We start from the raw sequence: 19643 nt of genomic DNA, 5'->3' as shown, positions 1-19643 counted from the left end.
GCCATTGCTCCAGGACTCAGGATTCTCCTGCTGCCATTGATCCGGGACTCGGGATACTCCTGGGGCCATTGCTCCGGGACTCGGGATTCCCCTGGGGCTGTTGCTCCAACACTCGGGATTGCACTGGGACTCGGGATTCCCCAGGGGCCATTGCACTGGGACTCGGGATTCCCCAGGGGCCATTGCTCCAGGACTCGGGATTCTCCTGCTGCCACTGATCCGGGACTCGGGATTCTCCTGGGGTCATTGCTCCGGGACTCGGGATTCCCCTGGGGCCACCGCTCCAGGACTCGGGATGCTGCTGGGGCCATTGCTCCAGGACTCGGGATTCCCCTGGGGTCACCACTCCGGGACTCTGGACTCTCCGACTACAATTGATCCGGGACTCAGGATTCTCCTGCTGCCATTGATCCGGGACTCGGGATACTCCTGGGGCCATTGCTCCGGGACTCGGGATTCTCCTGGGGCCATTGCTCCGGGACTCAGGATTCTCCTCCTGCCATTGATCCGGGACTCGGGATTCCCCTGGGGCCACCGCTCCAGGACTCGGGATGCTGCTGGGGCCATTGCTCCAGGACTCGGGATTCCCCTGGGGTCACCGCTCCGGGACTCTGGACTCTCCGACTACAATTGATCCGGGACTCAGGATTCTCCTGCTGCCATTGATCCGGGATTCAGGATTCCCCTGGGGCCATTGATCCCGGACTCGGGATTCCCCTGGGGCTGTTGCTCCAACACTCGGGATTCCCCTAGGGCCATTGCTCTGGGACTCGGGATTCTCCTGGGGCCATTGCTCCGGGACTCAGGATTCTCCTGCTGCCATTGATCCGGGACTCGGGATACTCCTGGGGCCATTGCATTGGGACTCGGGATTCCCCAGGGGCCATTGCTCCAGGACTCGGGATTCTCCTGCTGCCACTGATCCGGGACTCGAGTTTCTCCTGGGGTCATTGCTCCGGGACTCGGGATTCCCCTGGGGCCACCGCTCCAGGACTCGGGATGCTGCTGGGGCAATTGATCTGGGACTCGGGATTCCCCTGGGGTCACCGCTCCAGGACTCTGGACTCTCCGACTACAATTGATCCGGGACTCAGGATTCTCCTGCTGCCATTGATCCGGGATTCAGGATTCCCCTGGGGCCATTGATCCCAGACTCGGGATTCCCCTGGGGCTGTTGCTCCAACACTCGGGATTCTCCTGGGGCCATTGCTCTGGGACTCGGGATTCCCCTGGGGCCATTGATCCGGGATTCGGGATTCCCCTGGGACCATTGCCCCGGGACTCGGGATTCCCCTGTGGCCATTGATCCAGGACTCGGAATTCCCTTGGGGCCATTGCTTCGGGACTCGGGATTCTCCTGGGGCCATTGATCCAGGACTCGGAATTCCCTTGGGGCCATTGCTCAGGGACTCAGCATTCTCCTGCTGCAATTGCTCCAGGACTCGGGATTCCCCTGTGGCCATTGATCCAGGACTCAGAATTCCCTTGGGGCCATTGCTCAGGGACTCAGCATTCTTCTGCTGCCATTGCTCCAGGACTCGGGATTCCCATTGGGCCATTGCTCCAGGACTTGGGATTCCCCTGGGGCCATTGCTCCGGGACTCGGGATTCCCCTGGGGCTATTGCTCAGGGACTCGGGATTCCCCTGGGGCCATTACTCCGGGATTCGGGATTCCCCTGGGGCCATTGCTCAGGGACTTGGGATTCCCCTGGGGCCATTGCTCCGGGACTCGGGATTCCCCTGGGGCCATTGCTCAGGGACTTGGGATTCCCCTGGGGCCATTACTCCGGGATTCGGGATTCCCCTGGGGCCATTGCTCAGGGACTTGGGATTCCCCTGGGGCCATTACTCCGGGATTCGGGATTCCCCTGGGGCCATTGCTCAGGGACTTGGGATTCCCCTGGGGCCATTACTCCGGGACTCGGGATTCTCCTGCTGCCATTGATCCGGGATTTGGGATTCCCCTGGGGCCATTGCTCTGGGACCCGGGATTCTCCTGCTGCCATTGATCCGGGATTCCCCTGGGGCCATTGCTCTGGGACCCGGGATTCTCCTGCTGCCATTGATCCGGGATTCCCCTGGGACCATTGCTCTGGGACTCGGGATTCTCCTGGGGCCATTGTACCGGGACTCGGGATTCTCCTACTGCCATTTCTCTGGGATTCGGGTTTCCCCTGTGGCCATTGCTCCGGAACTCGGGATTCTCCTGCTGCCATTGATCCGGGATTCGGGATTCCCCTGGGACCATTACTCTGGGACTCGGGATGCTGCTGGGGCCATTGCTCCAGGACTCGGGATTCCCTTGGGGTCACCGCTCCGGGACTCTGGACTTTCCGACTACAATTGATCCGGGACTCAGGATTCTCCTGCTGCCAATGATCCGGGATTCAGGATTCCCCTGGGGCCATTGATCCCGGACTCGGGATTCCCCTGGGGCTGTTGCTCCAACACTCGGGATTCCCCTGGGGCCATTGCTCTGGGACTCGGGATTCCCCTGGGGCCATTGATCCGGGATTCGGGATTCCCCTGGGGCCATTGCTCAGGGACTTGGGATTCCCCTGGGGCCATTACTCCGGGATTCGGGATTCCCCTGGGGCCATTGCTCAGGGACTTGGGATTCTCCTGGGGCCATTACTCCGGGATTCGGGATTCCCCTGGGGCCATTGCTCATGGACTTGGGATTCCCCTGGGGCCATTACTCCAGGACTCGGGATTCTCCTGCTGCCATTGATCCGGGATTCGGGATTCCCCTGGGACCATTGCTCTGGGACTCGGGATTCTCCTGGGGCCATTGTACCGGGACTCGGGATTCTCCTGCTGCCATTTCTCTGGGATTCGGGTTTCCCCTGTGGCCATTGCTCCGGAACTCGGGATTCTCCTGCTGCCATTGATCCGGGATTCGGGATTCCCCTGGGACCATTGCTCTGGGACTCGGGATTCTCCTGGGGCCATTGTACCGGGACTCGGGATTCTCCTGCAGCCATTTCTCTGGGATTCGGGTTTCCCCTGTGGCCATTGCTCCGGGACTCGGGATTCCCCTGGGGCCATTGATCCGGGACTCGGGATTCTCCTGGGGCCATTTATCCGGGACTCGGGATTCCCCTGCTGCCATTGATCCGGGACTTGGGATTCTCCTGGGGCCATTGCTCCGGGACTTGGGATTCTCCTGGGGCCATTGATCCGGGACTCGGGATTCCCCTGGGGCCATTGCTCTGGGACTCGGGATTCCCCTGGGGCCATTGCTCTGGGACTCGGGATTCTCCTGCTGCCATTGCTCCGGGACTCGGGATTCCCCTGGGGCCATTGCTCTGGGACTCGGGATTCTCCTGCTGCCATTGATCCAGGATTCAGGATTCCCCTGGGGCCATTGCTCCGGGACCCGGGATTCTCCTGCTGCCATTGATCCGGGATTCGGGATTCCCCTGGGACCATTGCTCCGGGACTCGGGATTCCCCTGGGGCCATTACTCCGGGACTCGGGATTCTCCTGGGACCAAATAACTGGGACTCGGGATTCTCCTGCTGCCATTGATCCAGGATTCAGGATTCCCCTGTGGCCATTGATCCGGGACTCAGGATTCCCCTGGGGCCATTGCTCTGGGACTCGGGATTCTCCTGCTGCCATTGATCCAGGATTCAGGATTCCCCTGGGGCCATTGCTCCGGGACCCGGGATTCTCCTGCTGCCATTGATTCGGGATTCCCCTGGGACCATTGCTCTGGGACTCGGGATTCCCCTGGGACCATTGCTCTGGGACTCGGGATTCCCCTGGGGCCATTGCTCCGGGACTCGGGATTCCCCTGGGGCCATTGCTCTGGGACTCGGGATTCTCCTGCTGCCATTGATCCAGGATTCAGGATTCCCCTGGGGCCATTGCTCCGAGACCCGGGATTCTCCTGCTGCCATTGATCCGGGATTCGGGATTCCCCTGGGACCATTGCTCTGGGACTCGGGATTCCCCTGGGACCATTGCTCTGGGACTCGGGATTCCCCTGGGGCCATTGTTCCGGGACTCGGGATTCTCCTGGGGCCATTGTACCGGGACTCGGGATTCTCCTGCTGCCATTTCTCTGGGATTCGGGATTCCCCTGTGGCCATTGCTCCGGGACTCGGGATTCTCCTGGGGCCATTACTCCGGGACTCGGGGTTCCCCTGCTGCCATTGATCCGGGACTCGGGATTCCCTGGGGCCATTGCTCCGGGACTCGGGATTCCCTGGGGCCATTGCTCCGGGACTCGGGATTCCCTGGGGCCATTGATCCGGGACTCGGGATTCCCTGGGGCCATTGCTGCGGTACTTGGGATTCCCCTGCTGCCATTGATCTGGGATTCAGGATTCCCCTGCTGCCGCCGATCTCTGATTTCGGCCTGCCTATCGCTCCGCGGCGAATCCCATCCCATTCTGATTCTTCTGCTGCTGCTGCAGGGCACGCCCTGCGCGCGGGTTGCGACGGGTCTCCCTTGACTCCTTCCTCCAGGTCGAGGTCATCGAGGAGCAGGGAGAACAAGGAGGAAAATACTGCAAAGAGGAGAATAAAAACAAGAAGGGAAAAGAACTGGCGTGCAGAGGAGCATCCTACCCTGGCACCACCTTGACCATGTCTTGGCAAAAATCAAGGCAGAGACCATCAATCTCTCAAGACTGACAACTGAAAGAGTTGGTTCAGTCAAACCTCCAGATGTGACAGAGAAGAGAACTTGCTTTTGAACTCTGTGAAGAAATGGTGTTGGAAGAGATGGAATTGTACTTTGCAAATTTCGAATCGTGCTACGTGTAAATCGTTTGGATTGTTTTCTTTTACCTTCATTTCTTCTGCGTGATAAAATTTGTTTTTATTGTTTAAACCAGACCTGCAGCACTGCATGCTTGTATCCCAGTAAAGTACCAACTTGTGAAGGGGAAATAACACAAAATGTGATGTCTCAAACCGTATTCCAATCTGATTTGTCAAGCAATAACATCAGCTGGGACCGTAACAAAGGACCTTGTTCAAAATGTGTTATAAAGATAAGCTCAGCAACTGCAAGTCGATCAGAAAAGAAAACGAGGGGACATGGATAGGGTAAATAGACAAAGTCTTTGCCCTGGGGTCGGGGAGTCCAGAACTAGCGGGCATAGGTTTAGGGTGAGGGGGGAAAGATATGAAAGGGACCCAAAGGGGCAACTTTTTCACACAGAGGGTGGTACGTGTATGGAATGAGCTGCCAGAGGATGTGGTGGAGGCTGGTACAATTGCAACATTTAAGAGGCATTTGGATGGGTATATGAATAGGAAGGGTTTGGAGGGATATGGGCCGGGTGCTGGCAGGTGGGACTAGATTGGGTTAGGATATCTGGTCGGCATGGACGTCTTGGACCGAAGGGTCTGTTTCCGTGCTGTACATCTCTATGACTCTATGACCCGTTACCTTCAAGAATGTGTGGATAGGTACAATGTCCCCCTGACCTTCAGTACTTGCCAGTGTACTCCTATTCATTGTACCCTCCTGAAGTTTGAACTCCATTTATCACTGTCCTGCTGAACTGACCAGTCCATTGACATCCTCCTTCAGTTCACTGCCATTCTCATCATTTACTATCGTATTAATATTCCATACCATCCGTTAGCTTCTCGACTGTGCTCCTATACAGTAAACAGCCAAGACTCCAGCACCGAGCCCTGTGGGACCCGGATGGAATCACATGTCCCCTGAGCAGCACCCTCTGCGTCCTGACCCTCGGTAGATTTTGGGTCCAAAGTGGGACTTTGGACCTTGCGGACTCTGACTTTCTTGACTAGTCTGCCATGAGGTATCTTACCAAAAGCCTTACTAAAGTCCAGGCAGATCACGTCAAAAACATTATCCGCATCAAACCTCCTGTTTACCTCGAAAAAGCAAATCAAATTCGTCAAGCCTCGTTTGACCTGAATAAATCAATTGCTGACCATCCCTGCTTGATCCACGTTTCTTCAAGTGCAGATACATTTATAGCCCAGAATTCTTTGCAATAATGTTCTCACGGCTGATCCACCACTGAGATGAGATTGACTTACCTGTAATTTCCTGCTCCAGTAGGGACAGGATTCAGTTTGTAATTCTTAAGCACCTCACCAGTGACCAAAGATGCTTTGAAAATTACTGCGAGGGCACCAGTTATTCCCTTCCCTTTCTCTTTCGATAGCCTGTGATATGTAATAGAATAGAATCCCGACAGTGTGGAAACAGGCCCTTCAGCCCAACAAGTCCACACTGACCCTGCGAAGAGTAACCCACCTAGACCCATTCCCCATTACTCTACACTTCCTCCTGACTAATGCACCTAACCTACACATCCCAGAACACTATGGGCAACTTAGCACAGCCATTTCACCCTCACCTGCACATCTTTGGACTGTGGGAGGAAACCGGAGCACCCGGAGGAAACCCACGCAGACACATTTCCCCTCACCCCCCCCCACCTTATCCCATTTCCAACCTTCTACCTCAGCACCATCTTCATGACCTGTCCCGCCTGTCCATCTTCCTTCCCACCGATCCTCTCCAGCCTCATGTCCGACCTATCACCTTTACCCCCACCTTCATCCACCTATTACGCTCTCAGTTACCTTCCCCCCAGCCTCACCTCCCCCCCCCCCCCACCCCACCCTTCAATTTACCTCTCTACCTCCTTGGCTCAGAAGCCTCATTCCTGATGAAGGGCTTATGCCCGAAACATCGATTCTCCTGCTCCTCGGATGCTGCCTGACCTGCTGTGCTTTTCGAGCGCTCCACTCTCGACTCTGATCTCCAGCATCTGCAGTCCTCACTTTCTCCTAAGGATCGGTGCTGGGTCTACTGCTTTTTTTTAAATCATTTTTTTTCGATTAATTCATTTTTGAGGGATGTGGGCATCGCTGGCTGCCCATTTATTGCTCGTCTTTGGTTGCCTTTGGGAAGGTGGTGGTGAGCTGCCCTTTTGAACTGCAGCAGTCCACCTGCTATGGGTTGACCATTAAGGCCAATGCCATTAAGGAGGGAATTTATATAAATGATCTGGATGTGAATCTGAGAAATGGATCATCAGTTTGCAGATGACACCAAAATTCCGTGGGCGGCACGGTGGCACAGTGGTTAGCACTGCTGCCTCACAGCGCCAGAGACCTGGGTTCAATTCCCGCCTTGAGCGACTGACTGTGTGGAGTTTGCACGTTCTCCCCGTATCTGCGTGGGTTTCCTCCGGGTGCTCCGGTTTCCTCCCACAGTCCAAAGATGTGCAGGTTAGGGTGAATCGGCCATGCTAAATTGCCAGTAGTGTTAGGGGAGGGGTATGGGTGGGTTGCGCTTCGGCGGGGCGGTGTGGACTTGTTGGGCCGAAGGGCCTGTTTCCACACTGTAAGTAATCTAATCAAAATTCGTGGTGCAGTGGACATTGAAGGTGGTTATCTCAGAGTACAACAGGACCTCAATCATACGGGCCGAAGAGCGGCAGATGGAGTTCAATTTCAATAAATGGGAGGCACTGATAAGGCAAATCAGGGCATAACTTATCTACTTGGTGATACGGCCCAGGGGAGTGTAGCCAGAAATCTTTGGGTACAGGTTCATAGTTCCTTGAAAGTGGAGTTGCGGGTAAACAGGTTGGTGAAGGTGTTCGATACAATAGCCTTTATTGGTCAGTCAATTGGGATGTCAAGGAGTTGGGATGTCATGTTGCGGCTGCACAGGACATTGGTCAGCCTGCTTTTGGAATACTTTGTTCAATTCTGGTCCCCCTGCTATAGGAAAGATGTTGTTAACCCACTGGGCCACAGTACAGCCCGAGGGACGGTCAGTGCAGACTCGGTGGGCTGAATGGCCTGTTTCCGCATTGTAACTTTGAGCTTCATCACATCCACTGTGGGAATTCCAGCTTTGAACTTTTAACATGTGAAAGGTGCTACACAAATGTAGGTTAATGTTATTGCCTCACATTGTTGCAGGATACAGAAGCTACAGGTGTAATAGAAGTACAAGTCTACGAGGAGGGGGAGTTGCCCTTTTGATAAGAGAGGACATAACAACAGTGCTTAGAGAGGATATTCTTAAGGGGTCATCAAATGAGGCCAAGTAATTAGAACTCAGACGACAAGAAGGGGACAGCCACTTTGTTGGGCCTGCATTACAGACCCCCAAATTACAAGCAGGTACTAGAGGAGCTGAACGTGCAGAGAGATTGCAGATACCTGCAGGAATAACAGAGTAGTATTAGCTTGAGATTTTAATTTGGCGAAAGTGAGGGCTGCAGATGCTGGAGATCAGAGTCAAGATGAGAGTGGCGCTGGTCAGGTCAGGCAGCATCCGAGGAGCAGGAAAATCGACGTTTCGGGCAGGAGCCCTTCATCAGGAATCGAGATTTTAATTTCCCTTGTGTTGACTGGGCCACCCAGTGCGCAAAAGGCCCAGGTGGGGTGGAATTTGTCAAATGTGTCCAAGAAAGTTTCTGAGATCAGTATGTAGAGAGGGTACATCACTCAAATTCCTGTTATAAAGACTGGTCCAACAGGTTAAGGCGCTAAACTGCAGCAGGGCCAACATTGGAACCATAGGTAGGATCTAGCAGAGGTTGATCGGCTGAGTCTGTTGGAAGGAAAAGGAACGAAGGGCAGAAGGGAGTCTTTTAAAAGTGTTATATCAAGAGTCCAGGGACAGTATGTCCCTTTTAGGGTAAAGGGAAAAGCTGGCAGGTTTAGGGATCCCTGGCTGACGAGGGATGTTGAAGCTATGGTTAGGAAAAGGAAGTAGGGGTACACTGGGTTTAAGCTATCGGGCTCAAGTGAATCCCCAGATGACTATAAAAAGTGTAGGTGCACCGAAGGAAGAAACCACAAGAGCAAAAAGAGGGTATGAGAGGGATCTGGCAGATAAGGCTAAAGATAATCACAAGAGGTTAGATTAGATTAGATTACTTACAGTGTGGAAACAGGCCCTTCGGCCCTACAAGTCCACACCGACCCTCCGAAGCGCAACCCACCCAGACCCATTCCCCTGCATTTACCCCCTCCCCTAACGCTACGGGCAATTTAGCGTAGCCAGTTCACCCTAACCTGCACATCTTTGGACTGTGGGAGGAAACCGGAGCACCCAGAGGGAACCCACACAGACACGGGGAGAATGTGCAAACTCCACACAGAGAGTCGCCCGAGGCGGGAATTGAACCCGGGTCTCTGGTGCTGTGAGGCGGCAGTGCTAACCACTGAGCCACCATGCCGCTATATTAGTATCTGATTGGTGTGGACAAGTTGGACCAAAGGGACTGTTTCCTCTATGACTCTAAGAGGAAAAGCGTGGCTAGGGAGAGAATAGGTTTGCCCTTAAAGATCAGCATGGCCATCTATGTGTGGAGCCACAGGAGGTGGGGGAGATTCTAACTGAATATTTCTCAGTAAACACTGAGGAGAGAATCATGGATGCTAAGGAAATAAGGGAAACAAGAGGATGTTTTGGACTGCATGCATAAAGCAGAGAGGAGCAGTTTGCTGCTTTAAAGCACATTAAGCTGGATAAATCCCCTGGGCCTGATCAAGTATATCCTCAGACATTGTGAGAGACGAGGAGAGAAATTGCAGACTCCCTTGCAGAGATCTTTGCTTCTTCTTTAGCCACTGGTGAAGTTCATGAAGACTGAAGGGTGGCTAATGTTAGTCCATTGTTAGTCCATTGTCCAACAAAGGTAGCAAAGACAAGCCAGGAAACTACAGGCCAGCAGTAGATGAGTTGCTGGGGAGGATACTGCGGGACAGTCAAGGTCTGAGCACAGATAGCCAGCATGGATTTGTGTGCAGGAAGTCATGTCTGACAAATCTTTTAGAGTTTTTCAGAGGTAACCAAGAGGAGAGATGACAGGAGGGCAGTCAATGTTTTCTATACGGACTTTAGATGAGATTACTTACAGTGTGGAAACAGACCCTTCGGCCCAACAAGTCCACACCAACCCTCCGAAGAGCAACCCACCCAGACCCATTCCCCTACATTTACCCCCTCACCTAACACTACGGGCAATTTAGCATGGCCGATTCACCTAACCTGCACATTTTTGGACTGTGGGAGGAAACCGGAGCACCCAGAGGAAACCCAACACGGACAATGTGCAAACTCCACACAGATAGTTGCCTGAGGTGGGAATTGAACCCGGGTCTCTGGCGCTGCGAGGCAGCAGTACTAACTGCTGTGCCACCGTGCCTAGTCAGGCCTTTGATAAGGTCTGGCACAGCAGGCTAGCCAAGTAGATTCAGTCACATGGGATCCAGGAAGAGCTAACTAACTGGATTCAAAATTGGCTCAATGGAACGAAGCAGAAGGTGATGGTTAAAGTTTATTTCTTGGACTGGAGGCCTGTGACTAATGGTGTGCCACAGGAGGTGGCGCTGAGACCTTTCTTATTTGTTATTTACATAGATGATCTGGATGTGAATGTACAAGGCATGATTAGCAAGTTTAGGAATGATACAAAAATTAGGAGGTATCATTGATAGCGAGGAAGGTTATCAAAAATTACAGAGAGATCTTGATCAGATGTGGAAGTGGGCTGATGATTGGCGAATGCAATTCAATACAGATAAGTGCAAGGTGTTGCACTTTGGAAAGTGTTATGAAGATGTGTACTGTACCTTTAAGAGAGTTAAAAGTGAGCAGGAGTACCTGACTCAGCATCAAGTGTTTTGAACAGGATATAATGTAACATTTGGTCAAACAACCCGATTAGCTGGTTGTCTGGAGATGACAAAACAGATTCGAATTAGGTCAATCAGTTTAAAGTATACCATGAAAAATACCAAACTCCAGTCACGTTTCAATTTAGTATATTGACAATCTTCAAAGCCAATGACACAATCCAATGCTTTTGGGGTATAAGACTGGGGAAAATTGAACAGTTGGAGGGTGAACTGCGAAGCCACCAACATGTAGAGACTGCCTGAAAAATAGCTCTCTTAAAAAGGTAGCTTTATCGATCCGTGACCTTTGAAACACAAATTCTGAAGAAGTAAAGAAGACTGAGGAAGATATGAAACAATTCGACATCTGGCCGGTTTTGAAAATTTGAATTTTTGCTAAACCTTAATTGGGGTTTTAATGGGCTACTATTATAGAAGGGAGGATAAAAGATAGGTTAGAGGAAGGAGTTGTAAATAGTTGTTAGTTAATTATTCTGTGATATACTTTAAGAAATAAAGTCGTTAATTTTTATTTTAAATAGTCTTGACCTCTCAAATTTTCACACATTATTGCACAGTATAAATCTTTTCTGTGTTGCTGATTTAAATTAAGCAGGAGGATTTACCCCATGACATAAGAAAAGTCAAACTAAGGTGGGACTTATATAGTAAATGGTAAGGTCCTGAGCAGTGTTATGGAACAGAGGGACCTCGGGGTATAAGCTCATAGTTCTTTGAAAGCAGCATCACAGATAGACAGGATGGTGAAGAAGGCATTTAGCATGCAGGACTTCATCAGTCGAGGTACTGAGTGTAGGAGTTGGGACGTAATGTTACCATTGTGTAAGTCATTGGTTGTGCCGCATTTGGATAATAGTGTACAGTTTTGGTCAGCCTGTTATAGGCAAGGCACAGTTAAACCGGAAAGAGTGCAAAGAGGATTTACAAGGATGTGGCCAGAACTAGTGAGCCTGAGTTATAGGGACAGGTTGCCCAGGATAGGGCTTTATTCCTTGGAGAATGAGGGGTGACCTTTATTGAGGTGTATAAAATCGTGAGGGGCACAGACAGGATGAATGCAGATAGTCTTTTTCCCAGGGATGGGGAATTGAAAACGAGAGGGCACAGGTTTAAGGTGAGAGGGGAAAGATTTAAGGGGGACCTGAGGGGCAACTTCTTCACACAGAGAGTGGTGTGGACGTGGAAGGGCTGTCAGAGAAAGTGGTTGAGGGAGGTACAATAGCAACGTTTAGGAAACATTTGGGCAGGTACATGGATGGGAAGGGTTTAGATGGATATGGACCAAATGCAGGCAATTGGCTGAGTGGTCAGCATGGAGCAGTTTGGGCTGAAGGGCCTCTTCCCCTGCTGTACCCATCCCAGCGCGCTTCGCCCACCTCACAATCGGCCTGGGTGAGTGGCGGCAGCTGCCGTCCAATAGGAAGCGTGTGGGCGGGACTGGAGTGCCGCGCGCGCGGTGGGCGGGGCTGGGGGACCGTGCATGCGCAGACGGCCACGGTCAAACGGGCTCGAGGGAGCAGAGGGGCGGGGCTAACGGTACTCGCCGACCCGGGACCTGAGCGGCGCGGAGCGGCGCAGGCGTCGTGACCTTCGGTCCGGAGCGGTTTGAACCGCGAAGAGGGAGAGATGAATCCGGCGCCGCCTCTCTGTTTGGTGAACACGGATCGGGAGACCAGAACAAAGACTCCCGCTGCACGGGGGTATGCGGCCGAGGCAGAGAGACTCCCGGTATCGCCGCCGCCGACGACGCCGCCGCCGCCGCCATCTTGGTTAAGGGCACGGACCCGTGGGACGCATGCGCGGCCGTGGTTCTTCGTGGCGTCAGTTCGTGGCAGGGCGCATGCGTCGGCTGATTGACAGCTTCGGGGAGGGAGGAGAAAGTCGAGCCCAGAGAAATCATTGTCTCTTCTGGTTGCAATGGGTGTTGTTGCAGTAACATTTTGCAGGCGCATGAAATGGGAAAGGATTGCAGACTGGACACTCGGAACAAGCGTCAAGGTCTGCTAGACACACGTTTCGCCAGGACTTGGAAATCGTTATTTCTGCTGGTGGGGGAAAAAGAAGATTCACATCCCTGGTTAGACCCCCCCCCCCCCCCCCCCCCCTCTAGGTTCCCCACCTGAGGTAAGGCAAATGATACTGACCCAACAGGGAGCACAGAGCAGAGTGACCCGAATGCTGTCTCGGCTTAAATAGAGTCGTGGAGTTGGACAGCACAGAAGCAGACCTTCGTTGCTACTGGTCCATGCTAACCTGATATCCTACATCAACCTAGCCCCATTTGCCAGCATTTGGTCTATAACTCTCCCAAATCCTTCCTGTTCATGCACCCACCTTTTATTGTTGTAATTGTACCAGCCTCAACCACATCCGTCTGTCAGCTCGTTCCATACACTCACCCGCCCTCTGTGTGGAAAAAGTTGCCCTTCAGGTCCCTTTTAGACCTTTCCCGTCTCACCTTAAACCGTCTCACTCTTGTTTCGGACCACCCTACACTAGGAAAAGGACTTTAGGTATTCACCCTGTCCACGCCCCTCATGATTTTATAAACCGCTATCAGGCCATCTCTCAGCTTCCTATTTTCCAGGGAAAATAGCCCCAGCCTTTCTAGCCTCTCCCGATAGCTCAAACCGTCCAACCTGGAAACATCCTTGTAAATTCTTTCTGCATCCTTTAAAGTTTCACAACCTCTTTCCTATTTCAGGGAGGCAGAATTGATTGGTTAAGCCACTTTTGGAATACTGCAATGTCCTGTACAGCCACAACATGACATCCCAACTCGGTGCACTGCCCAGTCAAGATAAGTGTACCGAGTGCCTTCACTACCCTGTCTACCTGTGATTCTGCCTTTAAGGAACTATGAAGCTGCACCCTCTGTTTGGCAATAGTCCCTAGATCCTTTCCACAAAGTACTGAAGTCCTGCCGTGATTTGCCTTGCCAAAACGCAACACCTCACTTTCACCTAAGTTAAACCCCATCTGCCATTCCTCTGCCCACCTGATCAAGATCCTGTTATACTGTGAGATAACCTGATTCACTGTCCACGCCACCAATAATTTTGGTGGTGTTTGCAAACTTACTAATCATTTCTCTGATATTTGTATCCAAATCATTGATATAAATGACAAAAAGCAGTGGATGATTAGAACAGCTTTTTTAAAAAAAAAGGACAAAGGAGATTCATTATGGCACAGAGTGAGGCCTTTTGTCCCTAAACATTTGTGCTGACTGTCTGTGGAAGAATGCGGTCTATCTAGGGGGCGGCACGGTGGCTCATGGTTAGCACTGCTGCCTCACAGCGCCAGGGACCCAGGTTCAGTTCCAGCCTCGGGCCGACTGTCTGTGTGGAGTTTCTCCCCGTGTCTGCGTGGGTTTCCTCCGGGTGCTCCGGTTTCCTCCCACAGTCCAAAGATGAGCAGATTACAGTGAATTGGCCGTGCTAAATTGCCCGTAGAGTTAAGCGCATTAGTTAGGGGGAATGGGTCTGGGTGGGTTACTGTTTGGAGAGTCGGTGTGGACTAGTTGGGCCAAAAGGCCTGTTTCCACACTGTAGGGAATCTAATCTAATGCCCTCCTCTATCCCCAAAGTCCTGCAACTTTATTTCCCTCACGTACTGATCTTTCTTTTGTCAGTCTGTGATCATCTCCACTTTGACCACCCTCACATGCAATGCATTATGCATATTAACCACCATCTTATTAACAAAAACACTTGTCCATCCATTTCTTTCACATAAACTGAGGTCTGTCTGTTCCACTCCAGGTATCATTGTTTACAACTGTTTCTTTGTCTCCCTCATCTATACCTATTACCATCTTGTGCATCTCTTAAAATCTTGTACACCTCGATCAAAGCTCCGGTCATTATATCGTCTTCAAGGAGAACAGACATTTCTCCAAACTAACTTTGTAACTAAATTTCCTTCCCAGGAACCACTTTAGTAACTCTGGTCTGCAACCGTTGAGGGTCCTTACATCCTTCCTGTAGTGTGGTGACCAGAACTGTATGTAATACAGTAGTGACTGAACCAGAGCTTTATAATGTCAGCATTGTTTCTCTGAGCTTATTCCCATTACCTCTATTCGTGAAGCACAAGGTACCATATATGTTGCCCTTCGAGTATGTCCTGTCACCGTGAAGGATTTCTGCATATGAATCTGCGTCTCCTTTTGTTCCTACACACATTTTACATCTGTGCCATTTAATATATATTCCTTCTCCCCATTTCTTCTCTCAAAATGCATCACGTTTCTGTGTTCATGTTCGACTGAAAGTGTTAATTCTGCTTCTTGCTCCACAAATTCTGCTTTTTTTTTAAAAAAACAAGCATTTCCTATTTTAAGCTCATTTGATACGTCTATTCATGTGATTTCAAATAGTTGGCATAGTTTTTTCAAGGCTTCATGAAGTTAATTGGAGCTGGTAAGATGGAAAGAGAGAAACTTGAGAGATCCAGAATGAGGGGGCTTGGTCTAAGAATGAGAGCGAGAACTTTTCAGGAGCGGATGAGAAAACACTTCTCATCGTAAAGTTGGTACAAGTCTGGAACTCTTTTCCTCAATGCCAGTTCAAGCGTGGTCTTCGAAACACATGAGCAGGATGTAGGGTCTGGAATAATAAATTGATATTGGGGTCTGGGGATAATGTTGACTATTAGACACTATTATAACTGGAGCAAGGGGAGGAAATACGTATTTAAAACAGTGAGCCATAGAGAGCAGTAGGTAGTGGGAATTGCCGGGAAAGAGCAGCAGGATGAAGACACATCACTGAGTCAGAGAATTGGTATAGCATGGGAAGGCTGCCTTGGGCTGTCCCACTCCTGTGCAGGCCTGGGTCAAGGTTCAGGAAGCTGCAAGCTGGTAGCTTGCTCGATGGACTGGGAGGAGTGAGTGACGGGTCTGTTGGGCTTTCATGCTCGATGCAGTTGGGCACAGGGCTGGCATTAATATTGGGGCTGCTATGGTTCTGCAAGCACAAAGGGTTGAATATAGTCTGTTTCCATGAACAAGGAAACAAATCACTCTCAAATTGTTCATTTAAAATTTCATTCTCGATCTCTGCACTCTGCCAGCCTGCTTATTTATTTTAGATTAGATTAGATTCCCTACCGTGTGGAAAACAGGCCCCCTAGCCCAACAAGGGCGGCACGGTGCCTTAGTGGTTAGTACTGCTGCCTCAGAGCGCTAGGGACCCGGGTTCAATTGCAACCTCAGGCGACTGACTGCGTGGAGTTTGCACATTCTCCCCGTGTCTGCGTGGGTTTCCTCCGGGTGCTCCGGTTTCCTCCCACAGTCCAAAGACGTGCAGTTCCGGTGAATTGGTCATGCTAAATTGCCCCATAGGGTTAGGTTCATTAGTCAGGGGTAGATGTAGGGGAATGGGTCTGGATGGGTTACTCTTCGGAGGGTCAGTGTGGACTTGTTGGGTCAAAGGGCCTGTTTCCACACTGTAGGGAATCTAATATGCGTTCCCTGATTTGAGGCTGTTAATTTGGTCCAATCAGGGGACCCTGCCTGACAGATAGAAATAGGAGTCGGAATTGAATAAAGATTCATGCACTTTCTGGAAAAGAAAAGAAACAGGAGTCGGTAGAGTTGTGGATAGTGCCGAAGGAAGTTGTAAGTTGCAGAGGGGCATAGATAAGCTGCAGAGCTGGGCTGAGAGGTGGCAAATGGAGTTTAATGTAGAAAGGTGTGAGATGATTCACTTTGGAAGGAGTCACAGGAATAAAGGGAACTGGGCTAATGGTCAGAGGGCTTGGTCGTGTCGATGAGTACAGAGATCTCGGGGTCCATGTACATAGATCCTTGAAAGTTGCCACCCAGGTTGATAGGGTTGTTAAGAAGGCATACAGTGTGTTAGCTCTTATTAGTAGAAGGATTCAGTTTCGGAACCGTGGGATCATGCTGCAGCTGTACAAAACTCTGGTGTGGCTGTACTTGGAATATTGTTCACAGTTCTGGTCACCGCACTATAGGAAGGATGTGGAAGTGTTGGAAAGAGTTCAGAGGAGATTTACCAGGATGTTGCCTGGTATGGAGGGAAGGTCGTATGAGGAAAGGCTGAGGGAACTGAGGCTGTTCTCGTTACAGTGAAGAAGGTCGAGAGGTGACAGTTGAGACATATAAGATAATCAGAGGGTTAGATAGAGTGGACAGGGAGAGCCTTTTTCCCTCAGATGGTGACAGTGAGCACCGAGGGGGCATAGCTTTAAATTGAGGGGTGATAGATATAGGACAGATGTCAGAGGTAGTTTCTTTACTCAGAGTAGTAGGGGTGTGGAATGCACTACCTGCAACAGCAGTAGGCTCGCTAACTTTAAGGGCACTTAAATGGGCATTGGATAGACATATGGATGAAAATCTGATAGTGTAGGATAGATAGACTTCAGATTGTTGTGCTAACCTGTGAAACCATCGAGGGCCGAAGGGCCTGTACTGCACAGTCATGTTCTGAGTGTCTGAGGTTCAGTTCACTCCGAGAGCTGACTCTGAAGGAGCTGGATCAGTGGCAGGGACTCTCCATGTATCAGTAGAGGGTGACTTGGTGACAGGATACCAGCTTCTGTGGAGTCATTTCAAAGTCATTGCCAAACCAGCAGATGTGAGGTGAGAAAGCTTTTTTCACATAGCGAATGGTTCCGGTTTTCCAGTGCGCTACAGTGGAAGTGTGGTGGAGGCAGGTTCGGTTCAGGCATTCAACAGTGCTTTGGCTGATTATTTCAATGGAGACTGTCTTTCGGAGTCATGGGGGGGAAAGTAGGATATTGGCAAGGAGTTAAAATGCTCCGAAGTGTGGTGAAGACTTCATGGGTTGAGCAACCTGTTTCTGCACCATCATGTTTCTGTAAATCGGTAAAGGAATGGTGGGAAACTTCCGAGTTGGCTGGGATGCAGAGCGTTGTGGAAACTCTGTCTGCCAATATTCAGCAACCTTTTTTAAAAAGAAACCCAAAATATTGTGGATGCTGTAAGTCTGAAATAGAAACAGGAAGTGCTGGAGAAACTTAGCACGTCTGGCAATATCTGTAGGGAGAACATTCTCTGATGAGGGAACGCTGGACTCGAAATGTTATCTCTTGTTTTCTTTCTCTCTGGAAATACTGCCAGGCCTTCTGAGTTTCTCCAGCACTTTCTGTTTTTGTTATTACCCAGCAGCTGTTGATCAGTGTCTTATTGCAGGCTGAGGATAGATCAATGACCTGCACCTTTAACTACATTCCCCATTCCATGAATGTTGCAGGGCCTCGTCACAAATCCAGACCATTTTTCCTAAAAGCTGTTCCTTTCCTCAAGGATACTGTGTCGTTATTTCTTTTCAGAAGGGGTCGTAAACAGCTCCAGGTTCCGATTAGACTGGTTAGGTACAGGGATTAAAGGGCTTTGAGAGGCCTTTTTGTTTACACGTAAACAGATGAGACTTCAGGCCAAAGTGGTCCTGTTTTAGAAGTGACCTGTAGAATGAAAGGGGAGTGGTCAGCTCTCTCGCTGAGCAGTTCAGTCCAGAATCAGTTCGGAGTTCAACAGTAAGCTGTGTGGAAACAGGTTTCTAAAGTCTCGCTCTCTCCTTCGGCCCTTCTAACTTCAACCTGTAAGCATTTGTTCCATTTTTACTGGGTTTTTTTTAAAGGGGTTTTGATAATTGGGACTGTTATGTATATTCAGAACAGCATACTTCAGTCTAGTTTGGACAGACTGAGTTCTGTAGCGGCTCTTTATTCCGTTCTTCATGTTTCATGGTGCAATTTTGTGAGTAAACTTTTGTCTGTTTTAATACCTGGTAGTCAACCGAGCTAACTTACTCCGGGTAATTCTCACTGTACGCTTAGCGAAATAAATCGCAAAGTTACGGTCTGGGGCTGTCTGCTTAAGAACGTTTTGCTTGGTCTGGCCTAGTCCGTAACAGCCTGCTGAAAGTTTCCAGTGTTTTATCCTTTTGTTTCCGATCCTGCGAGTAACAACTTTCTGTTTTGTTTGTTTAATAGAGCCAACTCTGGGCGTACGGACGGACACAGCAGGAGGTGGGTTTGGATCTGCTTGGGTGTTGAATGAGGAGGTCAGTTCCTGACCTTTTTGTCAGTCTTCTTGCTGCTTCAGTTTGAACCGGAGGAGAGGCGGAGGAGAGGTTCCTGGCTGTTCCCAAAAGGAACTTTGAATTCATTTAAGTGAGTGGGGCAAAGGTCTGGCAAATGGAATGTGGCGTTAATAAATCCGAATTCATCCATTTTGGTAGGAGAAACAGTAGAAAGGATTATAACTTGAATGGTAAAAAGTTACCGTATGTTGCTATACAGAGGGTGTCATTGCGCATGAATCGCTGAAGGTTGGTCTGCAGATGTGATAAGTAATTAGGAAGGCGAATGGAATTTTGCCCTCCGTTGCGAAAGAGATTGAGTTTAAATGTGGGAAGTTGTGTTGCAGATGTACAGGGCCCTGGCGAGCCCACACCTGGAGTACTGTGTGCAGTTTTGGTCTCTTTATTTGAGAAAGGATGGACTGGCACTGCAGGGGGTGCAGAGGTGTTTCACTAGGTTGATTCCGGAGTCGAGGGGGTTGGTTTATGAGGAGAGACTGAGTAGACTGGGATTATATTCGTTGGAATTTAGAAGAATTGGTGGGAAGGGGGGGGGGGGGGGTGTGATCTTACTGAAACATATGAAGGGAATAGATAAGACAGAAGTAGAGAGGATGTTTCCACTGGCAGGTAAAACTAGCACAAGTGGACATAGCCTCAAAATTCAGGGCAGCAGATTTACGACTGAACTGAGAAGGAACTGCTTCACCCAGAGGGTTGTGAATCAATGCAACTCCTTGGCCAGTGAAGTTGTTGATGCTACTGCAGTAAACGTTTTTGAAGCTAAAGTAGACTTGTTTTGAACAAGAAAGGGATACAGTGAGAGTGTGGGTAAGTGGAGCTGAGTCCACACAAAAATTCAGCCATGATCTTATTGAATGGTGGAGCAGGCT

At 50.4% G+C, this 19643-nt stretch overlaps 2 protein-coding genes across 8 annotated transcripts in view; one reads left to right on the top strand and one right to left on the bottom strand.

Moving 5' to 3' along the window:
* LOC122543494 (uncharacterized) overlaps window positions 1-19643 on the top strand; it is a 112973-nt gene that overhangs the window by 88968 nt on the left and 4362 nt on the right. Inside the window, exons 1-2 of one of the 7 annotated variants that reach the window (XM_043682241.2) lie at window positions 12766-12796; window positions 18662-18697. Coding sequence is in view for 1 of the 7 variants with exons in the window: in XM_043682240.2 (XP_043538175.1) it covers window positions 18725-18732 (8 nt within the window). In the remaining 6 variants the exon portion in view is untranslated. Of the gene's footprint in view, window positions 12797-16592; window positions 18842-19643 lie in introns of those variants that run through there. The other 6 variants (XM_043682242.2, XM_043682240.2, XM_087974240.1 and 3 more) reach the window with 6 other exon arrangements.
* LOC148143493 (uncharacterized) lies at window positions 8370-12761 on the bottom strand. Its single transcript, XM_087974248.1, has 2 exons — window positions 12261-12761; window positions 8370-8576 (listed from the first exon to the last, which is right to left on the bottom strand). The coding sequence occupies exons 1-2, from the start codon at window positions 12622-12624 to the stop codon at window positions 8512-8514; spliced, it is 429 nt and encodes a 142-aa protein (XP_087830374.1). The 5' UTR covers window positions 12625-12761; the 3' UTR covers window positions 8370-8511.

Source organism: Chiloscyllium plagiosum, unplaced genomic scaffold, assembly GCF_037043375.1.
Source record: "Chiloscyllium plagiosum isolate Xiang-an unplaced genomic scaffold, Cpla_swu_hap1 HiC_scaffold_27, whole genome shotgun sequence".
Classification (NCBI taxonomy): domain Eukaryota; kingdom Metazoa; phylum Chordata; class Chondrichthyes; order Orectolobiformes; family Hemiscylliidae; genus Chiloscyllium; species Chiloscyllium plagiosum.
Note: the sequence above shows the minus strand (reverse complement) of the source record. Positions and strands in the feature narration are given on the sequence as shown.

Coding starts and splice junctions, on each gene's coding strand:
- LOC148143493 (XM_087974248.1), bottom strand. CDS start 12,624: ATGCGCCTGCAAAATGTTACTGCAACAACACCCATTGCAACCAGAAGA. Junction 8,577..12,260: donor CAAACCGCTCCGGACCGAAG/GTCACGACGCCT, acceptor TCCTTCCAACAG/ACTCAGCCGATCAACCTCTG.